General features: G+C 35.0%; 4 protein-coding genes across 5 annotated transcripts in view; 1 reads left to right on the top strand and 3 right to left on the bottom strand.

Annotated features, from left to right (window-relative positions):
• The window catches only part of LOC144449426 (phosphofurin acidic cluster sorting protein 1-like), a 58,000-nt gene extending 56,283 nt beyond the window's left edge, over positions 1–1,717 (bottom strand). The window contains exon 1 of the mRNA XM_078139961.1: positions 1,595–1,717. Within this exon, the coding sequence (XP_077996087.1) occupies positions 1,595–1,713 (119 nt within the window). The 5' untranslated portion in view covers positions 1,714–1,717. The remainder of the gene's footprint in view (positions 1–1,594) is intronic.
• Positions 1,718–4,797: 3,080 nt separating this feature from the next.
• On the bottom strand, positions 4,798–12,274 carry LOC144448904 (protein YIF1B-A-like). Of its 2 annotated transcripts, none has more exons than XM_078139251.1 (7): positions 12,134–12,274; positions 9,601–9,869; positions 9,238–9,342; positions 8,713–8,852; positions 7,979–8,134; positions 7,483–7,576; positions 4,798–7,028 (listed from the first exon to the last, which is right to left on the bottom strand). In XM_078139251.1, exons 1-7 carry the CDS (start codon positions 12,165–12,167, stop codon positions 6,864–6,866), a joined length of 963 nt encoding a protein of 320 aa, XP_077995377.1. In that variant the 5' UTR covers positions 12,168–12,274; the 3' UTR covers positions 4,798–6,863. The 2 variants fall into 2 exon arrangements, with proteins under 2 accessions (XP_077995377.1, XP_077995386.1); XM_078139260.1 differs by having other exon boundaries at positions 12,140–12,274.
• A 262-nt stretch (positions 12,275–12,536) lies between these two features.
• Positions 12,537–16,003, top strand: LOC144453342 (exosome complex component RRP46-like). The gene is made up of 6 exons (XM_078144608.1): positions 12,537–12,729; positions 13,351–13,464; positions 13,988–14,109; positions 14,687–14,827; positions 15,195–15,284; positions 15,786–16,003. Exons 1-6 carry the CDS (start codon positions 12,636–12,638, stop codon positions 15,876–15,878), a joined length of 654 nt encoding a protein of 217 aa, XP_078000734.1. The 5' UTR covers positions 12,537–12,635; the 3' UTR covers positions 15,879–16,003.
• A 1,491-nt stretch (positions 16,004–17,494) lies between these two features.
• On the bottom strand, positions 17,495–20,159 carry LOC144453533 (cytosolic beta-glucosidase-like). The gene is made up of 2 exons (XM_078144846.1): positions 18,623–20,159; positions 17,495–18,181 (listed from the first exon to the last, which is right to left on the bottom strand). Exons 1-2 carry the CDS (start codon positions 20,091–20,093, stop codon positions 17,943–17,945), a joined length of 1,710 nt encoding a protein of 569 aa, XP_078000972.1. The 5' UTR covers positions 20,094–20,159; the 3' UTR covers positions 17,495–17,942.
• Positions 20,160–20,351: the final 192 nt, after the last annotated feature.

Below are 20,351 nucleotides of genomic sequence, written 5' to 3'. Positions count from 1 at the left end.
TAAATGATGCTCCCTCATAACCAATAGGAGTAGATATCTGACATGATTCAAGTATGCATACTTTGAAAGGAAACTGAATCACTGCTGTATAACCTAAGATAACAACATTATTTCCTATACATCCTTGGACTCAAAAGAATGTTCTATTGTCCTGACTTTATTTTTTTTTACTATGCTTTCAACTATTTATGGCAGTCAAAATTATAACGTGAATCATAAATTGTAGGTAAGGTATTTTTATTGAAAACTGGAAATTACATTAATAAAACACTGGCATTGGTCCAATTTCATAAATCAGTTATCTCCAGGTTTATTTCAAATACCATGAGGCAAAATTTTAACAATGAAGTAACAGCCAGATTTATTTTTTACAGGAAGGAATACATGCCAAAAATCATTTCATTTTCAGTGCACATCCTTCACATCATGTGTATTCATGAAAGTATGTATGTTTTATATGACTAGTTCGTTGTTACATTAGTTAGGTACACTAGACAGGCAACTTTCAATAAACGAGTGGAATGATTAACGAAAGTAAAATAGACCAGCCTATGTCGAATGAATCATTCATACTGTACTTCCACTCCTTCTACTGTTGAATATTTACTTTTCACAATGAATGACACATCCACCCATTTATAAATGCCTTATGCTGGTTGGTACTTGCTTGCAGCATATCTGGAATAGCCGTCCACACATATGACATATACATGAACGTTAAGTTCCAGAATAAAACAACCACACAGTGTGCACTAAACATGTATTATGTTGATGCCATATCGAGTGTACAAGCTTTCTTCCGCTTCCTGATTCAAAGTGTTGTTAGGCCCTGTCTCGGCAACTTGTTTAGTGGTAAACAATAACAGTCGACAGCAAAGGTTTCGATGTACGTTTAAAAGTGAGAAACATTACAAAGACGGTTTACTATTATTACTAACTTTTAAAGAACGTCTAAACGCTCTCAGTATGTGTACGATGCCAGTCATAATAACGTGTGGCCGACCATACGATGTAAACAACAAAGTACGCAACTATGTTGTATGATTAATGGTTTTGGTTATATACATTGTATTATTTCCCTTTTCGAACTCTTCCAATATCACAGGGTGAATTAACTTTTATTCATTCTACTGGGTAAGAAGCCAAACAATGCTACCGTTCAGTCATAATTTACCGTTATACTGTATTAACGTACCAAAGACACAAATTGGACAATGAATTGAACAGTCAATGACTGTGTTGTCTAAAAGCGTTACATGAACAATAACAAACAAAAATTTACACTCAAAATTTAAACTGCTACGAATTCAATACTGACCTCGAAATATTTAAATCAAGATTGTCGAGGATAAGAACACACTTTACTCTTTTAATCAAGACCAAAAGGTTCGTTTTGGAATGTAAACAACCCATCTCGCAAATCTGATCAGTTCATAGTTCGGTTCTGAGCTAACGCCTACTGTACTACATATATGCTGCTGTCGAACGTTATCGTTCACTGGTACGAGTAGCCTATGCTATGGAGAGGGGTAACCAATATTACCCAACAAAATAAACAAAATCGACGTCTTTTGAGGTACAAATTCAAACTTACCTAGGAATACAATTGTGCGACGTCCTGTCCACTTCCCACGTCGCAAATAAACTCATCGGGACCGGTTTTGTGCCCGATGTTACCGACTTCGCGGCGTGAGCTGTCTGTCGCTCCGCCATTTTGATTATATCACTCTCGAATGGAAAGTTCTCGTTGAATGCGAGACTATAGGTTCAGACGACTTGCTTTTGCGAGAATGTAAATCTTTGGTGCGAATACTCTTAAAATATTAATCGTTAAATTAATTCAAGTGAACAAATCACTGATGAGGAAACAATACTTATGCACGTATGACGCATTCATTGGAAATAGCACGGAAATAAAATAAACATTGAATAAGAATTACGGGAGCAGAACATTGGCGTCCTTCTAAGTTCTATGAATTCATGAAATAAGTAATTTACTGAAATGTAAATTCCAGGATCAGATTATCACTTGTTTAGCTTGATTATACTAGTAGCTTGTTTTTGTTTTTTCTGTTGGTCTTTTCGTAAACTGTACCCATTTACCACATTTTAAAGTCCAACATAAGCTGCTCATTTGTTGAAAAAGAAACAGTTTAAACTTTGACAAGTTACTGTCAGAGGTAAAGTATCAATCGCAGCGCTGGGGTATAATTAAGCTTACCCGGTCTCACGTGATCAAGGGTCTAGTAATATATAGGAACGTAAAGCCTAGTATTATGAGTAATACAGGGAGTAATAAGTATATATATATTGCTTTGCAGTACGTACACGGGGGACTTGTGCTCAGTTTAGGCAAACAAACAAACAAACAAACAAACAAACAAACACATATACACATACTGACAAATATCAACAATAGAGTAATCACTTTCAGTATCAACAATAATATGTGGAATTGTGACTATTTTGCAAGTAGGAATTCTTGATACTGGAAAACATTCATTAATGTTGATACTGATTTGTGATTGCGCTATTGTTGGTGTTTGTCAGTATTTATTTATTTATTTATTTATTATTTATTTATTTATTTATTTATTTATGTCTGTCTGTTTGTTTGTTTGTTTGTTTGTTTGTTTTCGTAAAGAAAACTAACTGTGGTACGTATGAAGTCTTACATGTATCATAGTGTTGTTGAGATACTTGGATATCTGTCACTTCTGTCACTTCTTTATTTTCTTTCTCTCTTTGCTTGCTTGCCTCTAGCTCTTACCACTACGGTTGGGGTTTGATTAAAATTTACTACGCTGTAAGTAAGAAGAGTGTCGTTCAGTTTGACTACCATACAACGCAAGTTTTCCCCGGATACTCTGGTTTCCCTCCTGCACTAACACTGAACCAAATGAGCCTATAAATGGGACTAGCTGGTTATCCAAGAAATAAATAAATAAGTAAATTTTGTTTGTTTTGGTTTTGGTTTTATTTTCGGGTACTTTTTGTTTGCCAGATTCTACTTTTTGAGTTACATTTGTGGGATGCACCGGATAAGATCTGATTTCACCAGCTACGCTACCACATGTCCTCTGTCCACTCACCCTATCGCACCTTGTATGATGGGTTCGTCTTTCCATTGAACGACATTAGGCCTATAGCTCATTCAATACCGTGCTACCGAATTGAGTCAAATTTAGATAAATTTAGCACTAACATGGGACAATCGTCCGCATCTCAAACTCGCATAGCTCTCCCCTTAATTTCAACAGGTTGTTCCTAAGCTGTTTGAAAATATTTAAGCTCACTATACGATCATCAGTGGAATAAAGAGAAACACTTTCGTTGTTGACTTTGCATCCTACCCTAGTGGCGACAGAAAAGACGGTCATAAAGAAGTAAGACCTGTCTAGGTATTAAACTTTGTGAGATTAAGGAGTAGTTAAAAAAAAAGACAATGTATCATTGATAAACTTATGCTACTGTTTACTATGACATCGTAAGAGTGTAATTTACGGGGCAAAACTTGCGCCAATGTAATTTTAATACTCAACAAAACAACATATGAAATAACACCGAGCTCAGAAAAACGGTTGCAATATTGCGAATGCCGGGTCGACATAATATTCCACATCGGAAAGGACGCCCTCTAGGGACAGTTTGTAAAAGGTATGGTGCATGACGAGGCAAAGTCGCTCAGATAAACATATACATGCCACTTGAAAAGCAGAGAAGAAATATTGTTTTAACATTGTCACTAAATAAGACTACCAGATAATCATGGTTTGTATCTGTAGTGGCCTAATTCTATATATGATGAAGAGGTGGTCTGAGGTGGTGCTCAACAAGTAGTGAATCCCTCGAGATATTAATAATGTGGCACTTGTACAGTACAAATTGCATTCTGTATTAAAGCTTTAAAACGAAAGTTTTATTCTGACCACTACCACTAGTTCAATTCAAATACAGTCATCCCCGATAGTCAACACTTTTCTGCTATTGATGAGGTTGCAACTTAATGATACATGCATATCTAATAGTGTTTGAACGTTTATGTAAACACATGCAAAATGAATATCACCATGATAGTATGACAGGGTACCCATCTATAGGTTGAATTTACATATTATTCCAACAACCATACTGTTAAATATACTGGACTAGCATTTGGGCATATCACAGCAACTGGTATTTAGAAATAATGGAGATCGCCTTTTGGAGTTGCACTGTAACTTTGGCAATGTCTCACGGTTTCAGTGAGTGCGAAGGAAAACTTGAAAACCATTACCAGAAATCTACCAATGTCTTTATAAACCTAAACCTTTCATTTGAGAGTAAATTTTACTCTCAAAACAACTTTTACACCTCAAAAAGCTATCATAACTTTGAATAGGTTTTAGGACTGGTTCAAAACATCAAACCAGCGACTCTGGAGTGACTTGTAGGAGATAAATTAATGGAGATGTTTGGTGTTCATAGATTTATCAAATGTATGTATTTCTGCTATCATATCAAGAATGTATGTCACCTATACCATATGGTGTTTGTAAGGTATATTTGTATTCACAGACTGGAGACTCCATTTCTCTCTCCCTCTATGGTACATGGTCAGAGGTGCATGATAGTTTCAATAGTAAAGGTTAGACTGAATCCTTGTGGTTGGTGCTCCTATGTTAACCATAGCTAAATGATTGTAAATGAAAGTGTGCAGTGTATACACAATAAGAAATCTTTGAGTCATAAGTAAGTGAAGGTATACAAAGAATGCAATGCACACAACATATATTTGTTCTTTTTTATTATATCTGTTCATATAAATCTCACATTGAAGTCCCTTTTTGTAACAGAACAGGTGAGATATGCCTAAAAATTAACTATAAGACTTTACAAACTTTACAAAATATCGTTTTATTTAGTTTGTTAGTAGACAAGGCAGAAAAGTATAACAGACTGATATCAACTCAGGATGATAAAATGTTGTACTTGTCCAAGTTTTGGGGTAATTTTTTAAAGAACAAAAAAATCAAATCAATTTGATAATATTTTACATAATAGTTATGGAACTGGAGAAGTTGCAGCGAGACTTGACCACTTTTATAATCAGGTTTATCATATAGAAAATAACATAACAGCCAGCAAATTACCTTAATTCCAATCACGCATACTGTAAATTACTTAAGATTTGAGGTTACCATTTGAGTGTAATTTTAAAGAATCCATTAGAAATCCATTAATTAATCACATTCCATTAACATGTCAGTTTGTCTTTCACTATGTCAAGCAATATGTTAGTCTGAAGAGTACAGCATGACTCACACCTCGACAAGCCCCTAGTACAAGACTGCAGAAGGTGGAGTGACAGATCACACCTCAGTCTAGCAATACATCTATACAGATCATTGACAACTAACACTTTCTGTAATGACAAACTATGACAGAAGTGAAATGTTAATTATCATTGAATTCCAGTAACTTAGTTTTCATTAAAGTAAAGATGCACAGAACAGTCATTTTCTCAGAGTATTAAAATGAGCAGGTATTCAGAGTACCTCTTGAACTCATTCCAACTTCAAAACAATGACTTGGCAAGATGCATGGCTTATGGATCATTCAACCTTACTTCAATAATAACCAAGTTTTATATAAACCTGCCTAACTTTATGAGAACTCTGATTTATGCTGGCATAACTTTGTCAAACTGTAAATCAGTCAACAGACACTGATCATGAGACATTAATACTAACTTCCCTTGTTCTCACTCTCAACAAATCTGGTTATCTTGATGAAGCATTTGACTATGTGCAATTCTCAAAATTTTTAGCCAACAACAGAATCAGTACTTAACCTAAATTGTGATTATGTCTGAACTGAGTAATAGCACATAAAGCAAAATAAAAAACATCACTCTTGCAAATATAATTAGTTTTCATAATTTTTTTTGTACTCGAAGCATTACAAAAAATATGTCATAGTGGGCAGACAAATCACTAGAATTCAATTCACGTGGTATTCTTTCATACTAGACTGAAATGAATCACCACTGTTTGCACTACTGTAACCATAAGCTGTAACAAGTGATTACAGGAGTGTACACCAGAACATATCTTTCAGCATAAAATTTGACACATTCTGTATTTTGTATAATACCTCAAAATTGTTGGGTATGTTGAATCAACATTTTTTGTTAAATTGACTATTCCAGGATTTGACAAAAATCACAGTTATGTCAAATAAATATGAATAAAATGAAAATTCTTGTGTTATCACCTGATGTAACATGTATACTACATCATAATGAAACTGTCTAGTTTGTCCATATGTGCAAGGAAATTTGACAGGTACCTGACATTTAAATGTGCTTAAAAGTAACATGAAATGATATACATGTAGTTCCATTTTCATCAATCACCATGGATTGAAAATTTAGAACATAAAGTTATAATTGTCTCACAGGAGACGACAAACTTTGGTTGGCTAGTAAAAAATTTGGTCTTGCTTACATGATATTTCCAAGAATACGATATGTTGAATGCTAAAGCACTTTAAAGTCTTATATACATTATGTATTATTCTCCAAACTGTGGAATTATATTTCCTCTGTAATATGCTAGTTCACTTTTTACAAACTCAAAAGAAATGTGTGCTTAAAACATGACAGTGTCAAGGTCGAGAGATAACAGCACAGTAAGAAAAATTTCAATGTCTTGCCAAACTTCACTGCATGTCAAGACAGGTTGTTAATGTATCTTGTTCAGTTTGATATCAGGCATGATATCAGGCATATCTAGGAACTGTTTCAAATTCCTTTTTTACATTGTTGAGTTCACAGTTTATACTTATATAAAATTGGTGTTTCAGTCTGGAGATAAGTCTTCTCAGTTGATATCATCTTTAAATGTGCTGATGTGTGAGGTAAGCCAATACATAAAGACTGGTTGGATGGCAGCAACAAATAATAAAAGGTAGGTGCCTCGTTTCCTACCATGTACAACACTGTTGGGTTGGCCCTCTGGCAGAATGAGTAACCTAAGTGTTCGTACCTACAGTCAGAGAGATGATACAGTCACATTAAACTTATGATTGTTCAGTTCTAGGAGAGTACCCTATGCAATATATCGGTTAATTTCCGAGTAATCAATCACAAATTTAACCATATATAGCACCATCACTTCAACAATTTCCACGAGTATAAGTTATTTTTCTATTTCAAAAAACAAAACAATACAAAGGAAAACAAAATGGTTGCTTCCTTTGTTTGTGGTCTTTCTTCATTCTTTTTCTCATCATAACATCCTCCACTCAGTACCAAAGGAAAGGAAAGATCAAACAAACTAACTTGTCATTATCTTACGTAAATATGCAATTGCTGGGATTATTTCATGATTCATCTTTAAGAATTGTAATTCACTCTCAACTCACAGGAAAGAATGTAACTGACAATAATTTGACTTCCTATATAATAACTAAACATTGTCATATTGAATGTATACTTACCAGAAAGAAGACTATGCATGTTGCAGTATAAAGTAACGCTATGTAAAAACCCAGTGATCTAAAACATAACCCTGCAAGAAGAACAATTATCATCCTGTGGGGAAGAAAAAACAATAAAATAAATTAACTATAGTAAGGTAATTACACATCTGTAAACTATTTTTAATGGAAATGTTCTTGAAGATGTAAATTTATTCCCATTTAAAAACAACAAACTATCAGTATATACCTGACAACTTGAAGCATGAGTTATTATTCACAAATGTCTTGTATCAAAGCAAATTATTGCCGAGTTCTAGTGGATGTTATTGTTAATTTTGTTTTAAAATTGGATGAATTTGATAAAATCCCATGTTTTGAACACACTGGGTAAAATTTAAAGTTTCTGTGTCTAGTCAAACCACCACACACAAGAGAAAATGAAAAGGTTTTAAGAGAAGATGTGGCTTGAGAGATTGACATTGTGTTCATCATTCAAAAAAAGTTCTAAACTTACCCAACATATTTGTATCCACAGAATGCTATTAAATCCAAATATCTTATCTGTGATGGAATATTCATGACATAAAGTGTCAAGAGAATGATACCAATTTCTATAATTAGCCAGATCAATGATGAACTTGCTTGGACTCCAAGTTGTTCTGGGTCAAATCTGTGCAGGAAAAAAGATAATAAAAAAAGGTGCAATGAAAGATTTAACAATGCTAGACATTCAAATGATAGTTTAAATTTAATTGACCATTTAGAAGCACAATCTTCCCTTTTTAAAATATTAAACTAGAAGTTCAAGCAAAAACTTGTGTAAATCAAATCTTATCACTACATTATCGTCATTGGCACTTTGCAATTACACCTATGTCAACAGTCAATGTTAAAAGTACTGGAAATCTTGATATACTCACTGTACATCATGAGTAGAAAAAAAAACATGGTAAAATCAGCTCATGGCTGGATATTCTTCTGGAATATTTTCCTTGGGATTACTTCTCTACCTTTATTATATTTATTAGAATATGGCGTGACTGAAAAAGGCCTTGTCCAGAAAATGCAGTAACCTCACGGATAGATCTCCTTATGAATCTTTCTAAAGCATTGAGTGCACAATATATCTTGTTGACTCTAAGTATATCTGTGACATTAATGATCATTAAGAGTGTCTCCTTTCTATGGGTCTAGACAATGCATCATGAAATACATTAACACAGACTGTAGGGGTTCACAATACATTACCTGTTTTGTGTGCCAAGCACATAGCCAGCCACTAAGAGATATGTGACAAAGGACATTATAGGTATGTACAAATCAGGAGCATTGATTTCATAACGTGGTGCCACTGGTTCATCTTGATTATTGTAATGAATTGCCCAGTGCTGTTTAGAAAGAATACATATAGAAATCTAGTTTACGACATGATAAGGAAGTAATGTGAACTTGGGTATGCCGTCAGACCTTTGTTTGCTATCTTTGTCATTTGTTAATAATTCAATTGCTCTTTTCTGTGGGTCAGTGTGACAATGTTGCTGACAGCTTGATATGAAGGACTGCTACCTCTAGTACAATTCTCAAATGTTGCCAACTATTATATAGTTCCATATTTGAATGTGGGCAACATATCCTGGGAGGCACTATGGTTATCCTTACATAGTTACCTTGGTAAATCCCATTTTCAAAGGTTATCACTTCAGTTGAAACCTCACATAGAGAATCTAATTGGGAGGAAAAAATATCTAAAAACTGATTCTACTGAATGCTCACCTGATGTGTAAATGGAAAACATAACAGCGCCAACTTTTTTCCTACATAGGTTGTGTCCACTGCGAAATAGTATTTTAATTTGCTCATCGAAACAAATCGATCAACCTACAAAGGAAAACATGTCATGTTAGGGCATGGCTCTGTGTATATGGCTATTTCAATGAATGGTTTCTATGGATACATCACAAATGTATGTACTTCAGAATAGATACTCGCATTAACAAAAAGCGAATAGTAAGGACTACAGTATCAAATTATCTTCTATACATTATTTTCCACTCAAAGTTTAGCAAAATTATTTCTAATAAAGGAATTATCTTTATCTTTTAAATACATGTATAGCCATTTATCTCTGCAACTTACATTTTGTTCCATCATATGTCCTGCTTGTCCAGCAAGTGATGCTCCATACTGCACAGCCATATTGGCCATTGGATCATTCAACACCTGCTGGCCTGCCATTCCACCACCAAAACTACCACCAGCCATCGACCCCATTGGTGCACTGTAGCCAACATTACCTTCATACTGAGCTTGTGGAGGTGGTTGGGTACTGGTATCATCAAACAACTGTGTTGGTCCTTCCTGCTGACTACCTTTAGCACCACGGCTTCGACCCTGTCTTTGAGAAGCTATTTGAATATATTCAAGAGAATATCAACACTGGCAAGAAAAGGTGTATAGCTCACTGCTGCTGTCAAAGAAGTTTTCTGCTAGATCAAACAATTTAGATGATAGTAATTTCATGACAATACACAGTTTTCATATCCAAAGTGATTTCAGCTACAGCTATTTCATCGCCTAGGAAGCCAAATTTTTTAAATAAAAATAAATATCACAGCAGTTACGACAACATAAAAAGAAATGGTTCATAATGTGCATGCTCACTCAGCAAATTTGCTTCACACTACCTTTACGGTGTTTAAACCACAATACGACAAATAGAACAAAATAAAAGAATACTAAACTTGCATTCTACTTGCAGAAGTATTTTAGCAAGATAAACATTCTATAAATCATAAATAATATTGTTAATTATAATCAGAAAATGTTAATAAAAGGAAATCTACACCACAACCAATCAAGGTGCAACTGCTTGCATGCAAGTATGTGTACACATGGCTTGAAGTCAGTATGTAGGACTAACTACTTGTTTGTCCAACAATTGTAAATTTATGAGATGGTGATATGGTTTGATCACTACATGATCACACATGCATCTGAATCAACTCAGACAACAATAATGTAGGTAAGAAAAACAATTTACGAACAAAAATAATAAAAGGTATTGCTACTGAATAACTGGTTTGCTTTCTTATTTGATTACTAAAGAATCATGATTACGGTGTTTTTCAAGATTCTATTTTTGGGTTTGTTTCTATTGCTAATCAGATGAATTTTGTGAATATTGCACATGGTTTGCTGTGTCATATTTCTGTGATCCTAGAGTGTGATTTGCTGTATGTCATAATTCTACAATAATTGAAACTCTATGTCTATACACATTGCACTTTCACCATTTACATAATAACTGTCCATATATATAATTATTCATAACCATCAGTCATGATTTTGAGACTGTATCTGATCTCCATGTTTGATTATATGGAAGACTACAGAACATTTCTTCATTGCACCAAAACTATTAATTTATATTTTGTTCTATAAGATAAACATTAAGTTACAGCATTTGTTGGTGAAACCATTTTTTGTCAGTGGATATGCCATATACTGTAGATAATAGATTTTTACCAATATCAATTAGCTATACAGTCATTACAATGTGAGTTATTGGAAAGACTATCACTCTTGGGGAGTAAAATTCTCAACTGTCAGATGTATGAAATCGGGTTACAAATGTGTTTTTATAGTAGCAGTAGCACTAGAATTTTCAGTATTGAATCATGCCACTGTGTTATGAGTCATAGAATTTGATCAACATAAAATCACATAAGCAGGGATGAATCATATATGAAGAATTTGCATGACTTTTTAACTAGATTAATTACAACTGTTTCCATATTCATCATTTTAGAAATTATCTATGTATGTATCTGTACTAAGTTTCCATGAAAAATCAAATTATCATTAATGCAACCCGAACATGTCCTGAATCTTGAAATTTTAATTTTAATCATGTGTACTAGGAGTTTGGAAAAATCAAATTATGTGATTTTCATTCTATATAAGAAGGTATGATCAAAGAAACTACAACACACAATTTCAACATTATTTCGAAATACAGTTGGAGTATGATGTTGACTATTATCATTACTACATTAGTTAGTTTCACATCCTCTATAGTAATAAATTGTATTTTAGTAAATATATATTACGATGTCTTCTTTACTAAATAATGAACATTAATATATCATATTGACAAAACAACAAGAAACAACCAGATGGTTGCTGCAATTGAGCCGATTAGATGGGAAGTCATTCAGGATTCATCTCCTATGGTTAACATGTGCACTTTAAAATTATGGAAGGTATGGATTCCTCTTATTTTGTGTAAAACTACATATGGATCTATAACTAAACTGAGTATATACATCATACATGTAGAGCCATGAACTACAAGATCTGCCGGTATCCAAAAAGTACGTCATTTCTAGACTATATTATAAGTACTGAAATGTCAACATTTGTATTTGTTCGCATCTCTTTAATACAGCGTGCATTCACACTTCGAGCTCTGCAATGTGTGCAAACGGTGTACACAAGGCGACTGGAAGTCTTGAGTGAACATGAGCATTGGCAATGACAAGGCGTAGTCAACTAAAAACAACTTGAACTAGAGAAAGTTAGTTTTAAGACTTTACGTGAGGAAACAAAAATCGTACGGCATAGCATAGACAAGCAGTTCACACCTAGATAACCCCAAAAGTCAACCTACACTTACGATGTCTAAAGCCCGCCGGTGCATCCATCTTTTCTCAGTAGTTATTGTCACCGTCTACAATTTTTTTCTGCCGTTTTCTCGTGGTTTTTAAGATTTTGACAGTAGCAGTCTGGAAAGGACACACAGACAGCCTCGTTTCAAAATGCCACGAAGAAAGGTCCTCTAACTTTGTTATTAGTTCCAAATAAGAAAAAAAGGTAAATATTTACAAATTGTTAGTTATCTGTGAAAGAATCTGGTACCGTTTCAGAAATACAATGTGTTTTTAGATTTTCAAAACAAGTTCAGGGATATAAAATGAAGGAATTAGTAAATTGCGATTCTTTATTTGAACAGAATAACCAAATAGTTAGGGATGCAAAGATTGACACATGCGCAATATAATCCCACATGTGGAGATGAAACCGGAAGTGCACGTGTTGACTGTCTCGTGAGTAGTAACACATGCAAATCGTGGCAAACGTACTACAATCTTGCAAGTAACATCGCCTCTGTTATGGAGAACGGAACGACTGACGATGCACTACGTTCTCAGAGCTGTGAACAAAATTTACTGTCCAGACCAGATGGGTCAGCAACATACAATCAAGGTATTGCTTACACTAAGTTACAGTCTGTGAATGTAAATGTTATTGTTACGACATACATCCAGAGCTAACGTGTATTATATATAGCCTTATATATATATGTATACACACATATACACACACACAATTTATGGTTATTATCTTAATGATATTTATTGACAGAATCACACACATTTGTTTTTTTTACAATATATTAAATTAAAAACTATTGTAAGGGCACATTGTATAACACCACCAAAATGTCTAAAATACTCTTTGTGTGGCCCGTTATCAATGCATATCAGATGATGATGTAAATAATGTGTGTATACATTATTTTAGTTAGCCACCAAAATACATATATGTAGGACTGTCTAGGATTAACTTTTATAATTAATTCTGTATGTTTGTCATTGAATGTCCAAACATATCTCAGACCCTATATCTACAAGTTGATTTCTTTCAAACCTATGTCTTGTGATTTCAGATTTGACCAAATGGCAGTCACATTTGTTTGAAGTTTAAGACCTAGTCTACATTTGTGTATATTCCTATATTATTATTACTCATGAATTTGATGTAATTTAGTGGTTTGTGCTACTTAATCTTTTCATTCATATATATGTGTATTTTCATATTTCCAAGGTGATACATCAGTGATGGCAGCAGTGTATGGTCCTGCAGAGATCAAACAAAGCAAAGAAATACTGGACAGGGCTACACTGGAAGTCATCTACAAGCCTAAAGTAGGAATTCCAGGTAAAGTATAGTTTGCACACATGTTACAGTCACTAAGTATAATGATGCCATCATGTACATGCTTATATACTCAACCAATGGAACAATTGCTACAATATGACATATAAGTGTCATTCTGTGAGATTTCTAGACAGAGTGCGTTTTCAAAAATTTCCGATAAGTGTAAGGAATACATGACATGCTCAAATTAAATTGGTCTGGTAAAAAACAATTTGTACATTTAGTAAATTAGCAACCACTGTCACTTTCTTTTGACAGGATCAGTATGTGGATTGTCGGACCCTAACCATACATCCTTTGTAGCTATTGTGTTACATGTAAATGAGAGAAAACATTATTTCATAACACTTGTTTTATGTTTCCCGTTAATTATGTCATACTTTGATGTCTGTTATGTAATGTTGATGAATAGACTCAGACTGTGTGTCTACCTGTGTTTCATTACAGTGTTATCATGTATTGAAAGGAATTGTTCCTTTACAACAGAGATGAATAATGTTTTCTTTTGATAATTACATTTCAGGGTGTGCAGACAAGTTTCAAGAGAGACTTATCCGAAATACATGTGGTACAGTTGTTCTAACAGCTCTTCATCCAAGATCATCAATTACTGTTGTCACACAAATAATCCACAGTTCAGGATCAGTATCCTTGTTTATATTTCATGTTTGTATGTACAGTCCTTCTATACTCTTGTCTTTGTTTTTCATATTTCTGTATTGACACATAAGTCCATGCATTTTTGTGAAAATTTCATACCATGATCTTATGCCCAGCTTGGGAATATGCTTGTCCTTGGAAGTATATTGGTTCACTTATTATGAGCAAAATGCATTTAAAAACGGAATTTATGGAATTTAAAGCACTTAGGTGCAGTTCATGGTCTGTTCCTTGAATGCAAATAATTAAACAAACAGTCTGTTATGAATGTTTGGCAGGAAATAGTCATTTCATGTAGAGAAAGGAAAATATCATAAACATTAGTAACTTTGTCAGTTCATGCTTTGCAAACAAAGATAACAACCCTTTTATCATTGTATACCTTGTGACATGATTTTCTAACTTGTGTGAAAAGTTTTCTATTCCCAAAGTAGAATCCTGCTTTATTTTGGAGTATAGCTAACAGACGAACGCATAGGATGGAGCCCATTCATGTTTATTAATTTTTGTAGAATGACATAGCTCCCAACTTATATAGCTTGGAATTCTTAACAAAATATAGCTGTTGTCATGTTGTATAAATGCTGCATGCATGGCAATGTTAGATGCTGGATTACCTATGAAATACTTAGTTGCATCAGTCACATGTTGTCTGGATGAGGATGATGTTATCACTTTAGATCCAACTGATCAACAAGAAAAGGTAACCATCAAAAATTTATATCCGAGTTAGTCTGTTGTATTACTGACGTGTGTATACATGATGTGTATTTTTAATACTTACTTCTTGTATGCCTTAACCATGCTTTGGACATACAATTGTGCAATATTAAACACTACCTACCTTTAAATATTTTCAAGTAGTTATGGATATGTTCAAATAAAATTAAACTTGATGTGCCTGTATACTCTGCTGGTCCTTTATCAACATAGTGATTGTTTGAATGAATAATTACTGTGCACAGTGTAAAAATAGACAAACTTTGGTGCAATTCAACTCTGAGCTGCTAGATTGTATCAAGATGATTTCAATACCTTTGATAATTACAAAGATTATCTTCTATTTGCAGGAGGCAAAATCAATTTTCACTTTTGCATTCGACAGTAAAAACAAAGATATTGTCACATCACATACACAAGGAATATATACAGTTGAACAGGTACGTTTTATACTATTTCTGGTGAAAGTTTATGTCAAGAAGTTGAAGTATAGGTCTTGTAACAAGACCTTGGATCTGCACTCACAAGGTTGCGGAACAAAAAGGCAAGGATGATGACAGTGCCTTTGGTGTTATGTCAACTGTGGTCGCTTTAATGTTAGCAAACTTGCCCAAGAGTCTAACAGCTTGACTAGAGTACAGGTAAATAAGTTAGAAGTACTATTACAAATTCTCTAAAATTTTCATTATGCAGATTTTTTTACCAGCTCAATTACTATGGGCTATATCTTTCTAATATGTGTTCCCCCCCGAGCAGCTCTAGAACTATGTGTATCATCTACTGCTGATATATTTAAGAGAGACATCAAGATGTTTCTGCTTATAAGAGCTTTCTAATCTTTCGTCTTAAACTACTACTGATTTTTTTTTCAAGATCATAGAACATTACTTTGTACTTAATTTTAGTGCTATATACATATTTTGCCTTCCTTTGTCTTTCAGTTCCACACCTGTCTTGAAGCATGTCGAACAGCCAGTCAAATTGTCTTTGATTTCTTCAGAGATTCAGTCAAGAGGAAATTGTCCAAGTCATAACAGCATACTAGTCTACCAAGGGATGAAAACATAGATGTAGGCTGCCAATATTTTATAACAGTTATTTCAGTTTGAATATCTTTTCCTGAATGTGTCCATCAGATTCACATTATTGTTTTCTTAAAATAAATGATACTTTTTTCTATCTGCCTGTTTGTTACCAAGAAATTGATGTTGATATAGATGTACAGGATCTGCATTAGTACAGTATGTAAGTGTTGATAGTATTTGCAATAATGAACCAAATTATTTGGTTGGAGCAGAGGTGAAATTGAGCACGAAAAAGCTTGAAATATGGTTTAAAATCCAATTTGATCATAAAATGTAGATTCCGTGACTGAGCTTCAGACACTCTTGCGTCTGTTGTATACTCAGTTGTGTCCTACAAGGTGTATATAAACATTTATCTTGACTTGATTACCCCAGAGAGTGCTCAAGTACTTCTGATGTGAATACTTTGGGTGACATTGTCAAAGTGATGCCAGGTAGTGAAGTGGTAAGTGTGAATCTGAAATCACTCTCAGTTCTGTCAAGACATGCTTCACAAATGTATGTTTTCGTCCTGCCATGTATTACCTAAGCTGAAAAAGTATACTCTTGTACATTTGTTATCACAAAGGTCTGGGACCTCAAGCCCTCAAAAACAAGAGTGTGTCCCAGCCAAAATAGCCCTGTAAATTGTGTGGAAAAAAGCTTTTAGCCATAGACCATGACAATGACATTATCTATGTGTGACAAACTCTCATCATCTTCCAACCATGAAAGGACTTCTGTAATTGTTTAGCCAAAGTTTAAGGAAATCATCTGAATGATAGAAAGCAAAAAAAAGGAATGATCTCAGAATGGGAGAAGGTACTACTAATATCTTCAAATTATCACTGAATTGGTATAACAGCTACCAAAATGTAGACTGACCAATAAGCCACTACTATCATTATAACTGACCTAAAATCGGTTTTACTGATATGTTATAGTACACGTCAGAGGACATTTACTGTTTTTATTAGGACAGTTTTGGTGAACCCGTCCGTTATTACAAATTGAGGGCAGTGCTACAGAAATGATGAACATGCTGAGGACAGTTTCATTCATGGGTTGAAAGTGTTAGCGGACAGTTCCTTTCATGGATTAACGGAATGCAGACACTTTCTTTGTGTGAAAAGTGTCCAGTTAACTGTAAAAGGTATGCTAAGTGAAATTGAGAGCACAGTTGAAACAATGGGGAAGTTGGAGAGGAGTACAACTGTTTTTATTAGGGTGATAATTGCAGAGATTTAGAAGACAAGTGTGATTAAACTTTGGCCACGGAAGTGGTCTGAGGTGTGAGGGTGCTATTACTCCGGGTATAAAAAATATGCGTTTGTATAAATATGTATCTCACGTCTAAACCTGACTCAAGGGTATTGTTTGTATATATCGTGTTGTGTAGTTGTACTCTCTATAATTTTTTATACATTTATTAACCTTTTAATATCCAACAATATAGAAAATTTACATGCAACATAACCTGTCATGCACCCCGGCATTGGCTTTATAGTAGGCTAAGCTTTGTTGGACTCTTAGCCAATTTGTGGGGTGGGCTATTAAACTAGAACAGACTTACTTCCATCTTATTCTTCCTTGTCTGTGATTTCTTGATTAGAAAGCAAAAACACATTTAAAGAATGATTTCAAGAGTAAATGACAAAAAGGTGTTGCAGTGATCTTTCACCCCTTGTCACTGTCGTCTGTCACATGGCTCAGGTCGTTGGAGTTGTCATTCTTCTCTCTGAAAATATTACTCTGCATCATTCAAAACTGTTCTTACACATTTTGTGCACTCAAGGGAGTGAATAGTTGTCCAATCAATATAGAATAGTCCTTTTCGAATAATATACCCCATACTTTTGCAAAAGTCACCTATTACCTACAGTATTTTACCATCCACAAGTCTCCACCACAGTGAAATTATAAAAAAAAAGAAAACATTGAATTGTGACTTTCAAATGAGCAATATATGTAAACACGAAAATGTCTAAGAACTCTACATTACTTTCAAAGTATTTCACTGTCCCATACACGTTTCTATAATGTTGGCTGGAGAAAGTTTTTCAGTTCATCTTCGGTTTCTTGCGGAAATCCATTATTTCTTACGATCATAGAATAGAATTTTGCCGACAACTTGGGTCTTCGAGGTCTATTGTCATCGTTAAAGTCGACATGATACAGACCAAATCGTTCAGTGTATCCAGCTTGCCATTCAAAATTATCCAGCAACGACCAGGCTGTGTAACCTTGAACCCTCACGCCATCAAGTTTAATCGCTGAAATAAGAAAATATGTCGTAATTTCTATGTGTATATGTTCGTGGTAAGCATATCTTAGAATAGTCCTACTTGCATACGGAGTAAGTAGTCCCTTCCCTCTCCGATGCTGAGGGTCATGTCAGTAATCTAGACCCGTGCACCGTCTGCAAGCGGGACTAATCTTAGAAGGATGTAATGGTACTGAGGCTGAGAACATTAATCGGGAAATTTCTATAAATTAATGCGTTTGGCCTAAATGTTTCTCAGCCTTAGACGGTGAAACGTATCCTCAAAAGAAAACAATCAATATCAGAGTTTTGACGGTGAGTGTCTGGTTGGTATTGACTGACATTTTGTTTGGTAAAAAAACAATTGAAAAGAAATATGAAAAGTTCTCTTTAAAAAGGTTATCTATCAACCTGAGACAACTATAGAGAACAAACCAACTGATTGACGCACCTTTCAAAACTTCATTCATGTAAGACATGTAATATCGAACTCTTCCAATATCTTCCAGGTTTTCTGGCTCTCTTCCAGAGAAACCATTTTCGGTGATGTAGATAACTGGATCATTGTATTCTTTTTTAATCCATCCTAATAATTTACGCAGTCCCCAAGGTACGCTTTTCAGCCATCCTGACCCTGAACCAGGCCAAGATTTGTGAAACCATTTCTGCACGCCATGGTCCTTGCCCCAACCTGGAGGCACGCTGTTGTCTTCTGGTCCAGGTGATACGTAAGTCGTTGTGTAATGATTTAAACCTAAGAAGTCCGCCGTTCCTTTAATAAAGTTTTTCTCGTCGTCTGTGAAAAACGGTAGACGGGAAGCTTGATAGCCAAGCATTTTGCTTTTAGCATCAATTCGTGTCTTCATCTGCTCTGGATAGTCACCGTTGACAAAGATGGCATGACCAAACCAACCTATAAAGAATTGTAGCATTCTCTCCGACGCTTCATCATCACCAGTGCCAGGTTTGTTTGGTTCTGCCCAGTCACAGTTTAGTGAAATACCAACTACTCCATTTTGCGTTGGTCGAAATTCTGTATCATAGGTGTGCCAAGCTTTAGCATGGGCTTTAATCAAATTGTGAGCAGCGAGGTACGTTTTAACACCATCACCAAGAATACCTGGTGCCTTGCCGAAACTGCCATACCCCAACTGAGCCACTACCCAAGGTTCGTTCAGCGTTATCCAGTGCTTGACACGATCGCCAAATCTATTGAAACATAGTTTGGCAAAATTATTAAAATCTTCTACAATTGCAGAATTCAACCAACCACCGTACGTCTTTTGTAGATTCAGTGGCAAATCCCAATGATACAATGTTACAAACGGTATGATTCCAGCATCTAGCAAATCATTAATCAAATTATTATAGTATTCGATACCGGCTTCATTTATATTGTCAATCGTTCCGTCCGGCAGTATTCTAGGCCAACTGATAGAAAAACGATATGCTTGCAGGTTCAGTTCTTTCAAAATGTGGATATCATCTTGCCATTTATGATAACTATCACAAGCTACGTCACCAGATTGGCCGTCATGAATCAACGTTGGATCATGGGAAAATTCATCCCAAATACTCAACCCCTTTCCGTCAGCATTCCACCCACCTTCTATCTGATAAGCAGAGGTCGCACTGCTCCAGACAAACCCCTCAGGGAAAGTGTCAAATAAAAATTCATCTCTTTCTGGGTCAGCGTAGACACTGGGATACACGCGAAGGGGTCCATTCAGATCTTCGCTGTCTGAAGTGCTGGCTAGATAACAAAGCCATACTAGAGATACCAATCCGAGCGAAACCACACAACAAGTTCGTTTTGAATAATGAACATTCCATTTGGGACGGTGAAAGTTCCAGGCAGGAGCCATGGCTTGACGCACATAGGTCCACACCAATGAATGTTGAGATCTTTCCTCGTTGGTCATTAATTCTGCGCGATATATAAAGTAGGAAGAGGAGAAAATCAGTGCCAACCTCTGCAAAATCGACGTTGATGCGTGGCACTGGTACCAGTAGGTAATGCATCAGAATTAGCAGTGTTATTGTTAACGATGCTATGATCGCATCACAGCTGACACACAGTGGTAACAAAATATGGCAGCAATGGATGAATTGCACACAACAGAATCACTCACACTAGTTAAATTTTAAAATATACAGAAATTGATATTTATTAACCTCCA

Source organism: Glandiceps talaboti, chromosome 2, assembly GCF_964340395.1.
Source record: "Glandiceps talaboti chromosome 2, keGlaTala1.1, whole genome shotgun sequence".
NCBI classification, from domain to species: Eukaryota; Metazoa; Hemichordata; class Enteropneusta; family Spengelidae; genus Glandiceps; species Glandiceps talaboti.
This window is presented reverse-complemented; position numbering and strand designations above follow the sequence as displayed.

What these genes read in the sequence shown, in the direction of transcription:
- LOC144448904 (XM_078139251.1), bottom strand. Translation starts at nt 12,167, where the DNA reads ATGGATGCACCGGCGGGCTTTAGACATCGTAAGT. An exon ending in GACATATGATGGAACAAAAT is followed by an intron (nt 9,343 to 9,600) that starts GTAAGTTGCAGA and finishes TTTCCTTTGTAG; the next exon opens with GTTGATCGATTTGTTTCGAT. An exon ending in GTTTTCCATTTACACATCAG is followed by an intron (nt 8,853 to 9,237) that starts GTGAGCATTCAG and finishes CTTTCTAAACAG; the next exon opens with CACTGGGCAATTCATTACAA.
- LOC144453342 (XM_078144608.1), top strand. Translation starts at nt 12,636, where the DNA reads ATGGAGAACGGAACGACTGACGATGCACTACGTTCTCAGAGCTGTGAA. An exon ending in GTCAGCAACATACAATCAAG is followed by an intron (nt 12,730 to 13,350) that starts GTATTGCTTACA and finishes CATATTTCCAAG; the next exon opens with GTGATACATCAGTGATGGCA. An exon ending in CAACTGATCAACAAGAAAAG is followed by an intron (nt 14,828 to 15,194) that starts GTAACCATCAAA and finishes TTCTATTTGCAG; the next exon opens with GAGGCAAAATCAATTTTCAC.
- LOC144453533 (XM_078144846.1), bottom strand. Translation starts at nt 20,093, where the DNA reads ATGACCAACGAGGAAAGATCTCAACATTCATTGGTGTGGACCTATGTG. An exon ending in CATGAATGAAGTTTTGAAAG is followed by an intron (nt 18,182 to 18,622) that starts GTGCGTCAATCA and finishes TTCTTATTTCAG; the next exon opens with CGATTAAACTTGATGGCGTG.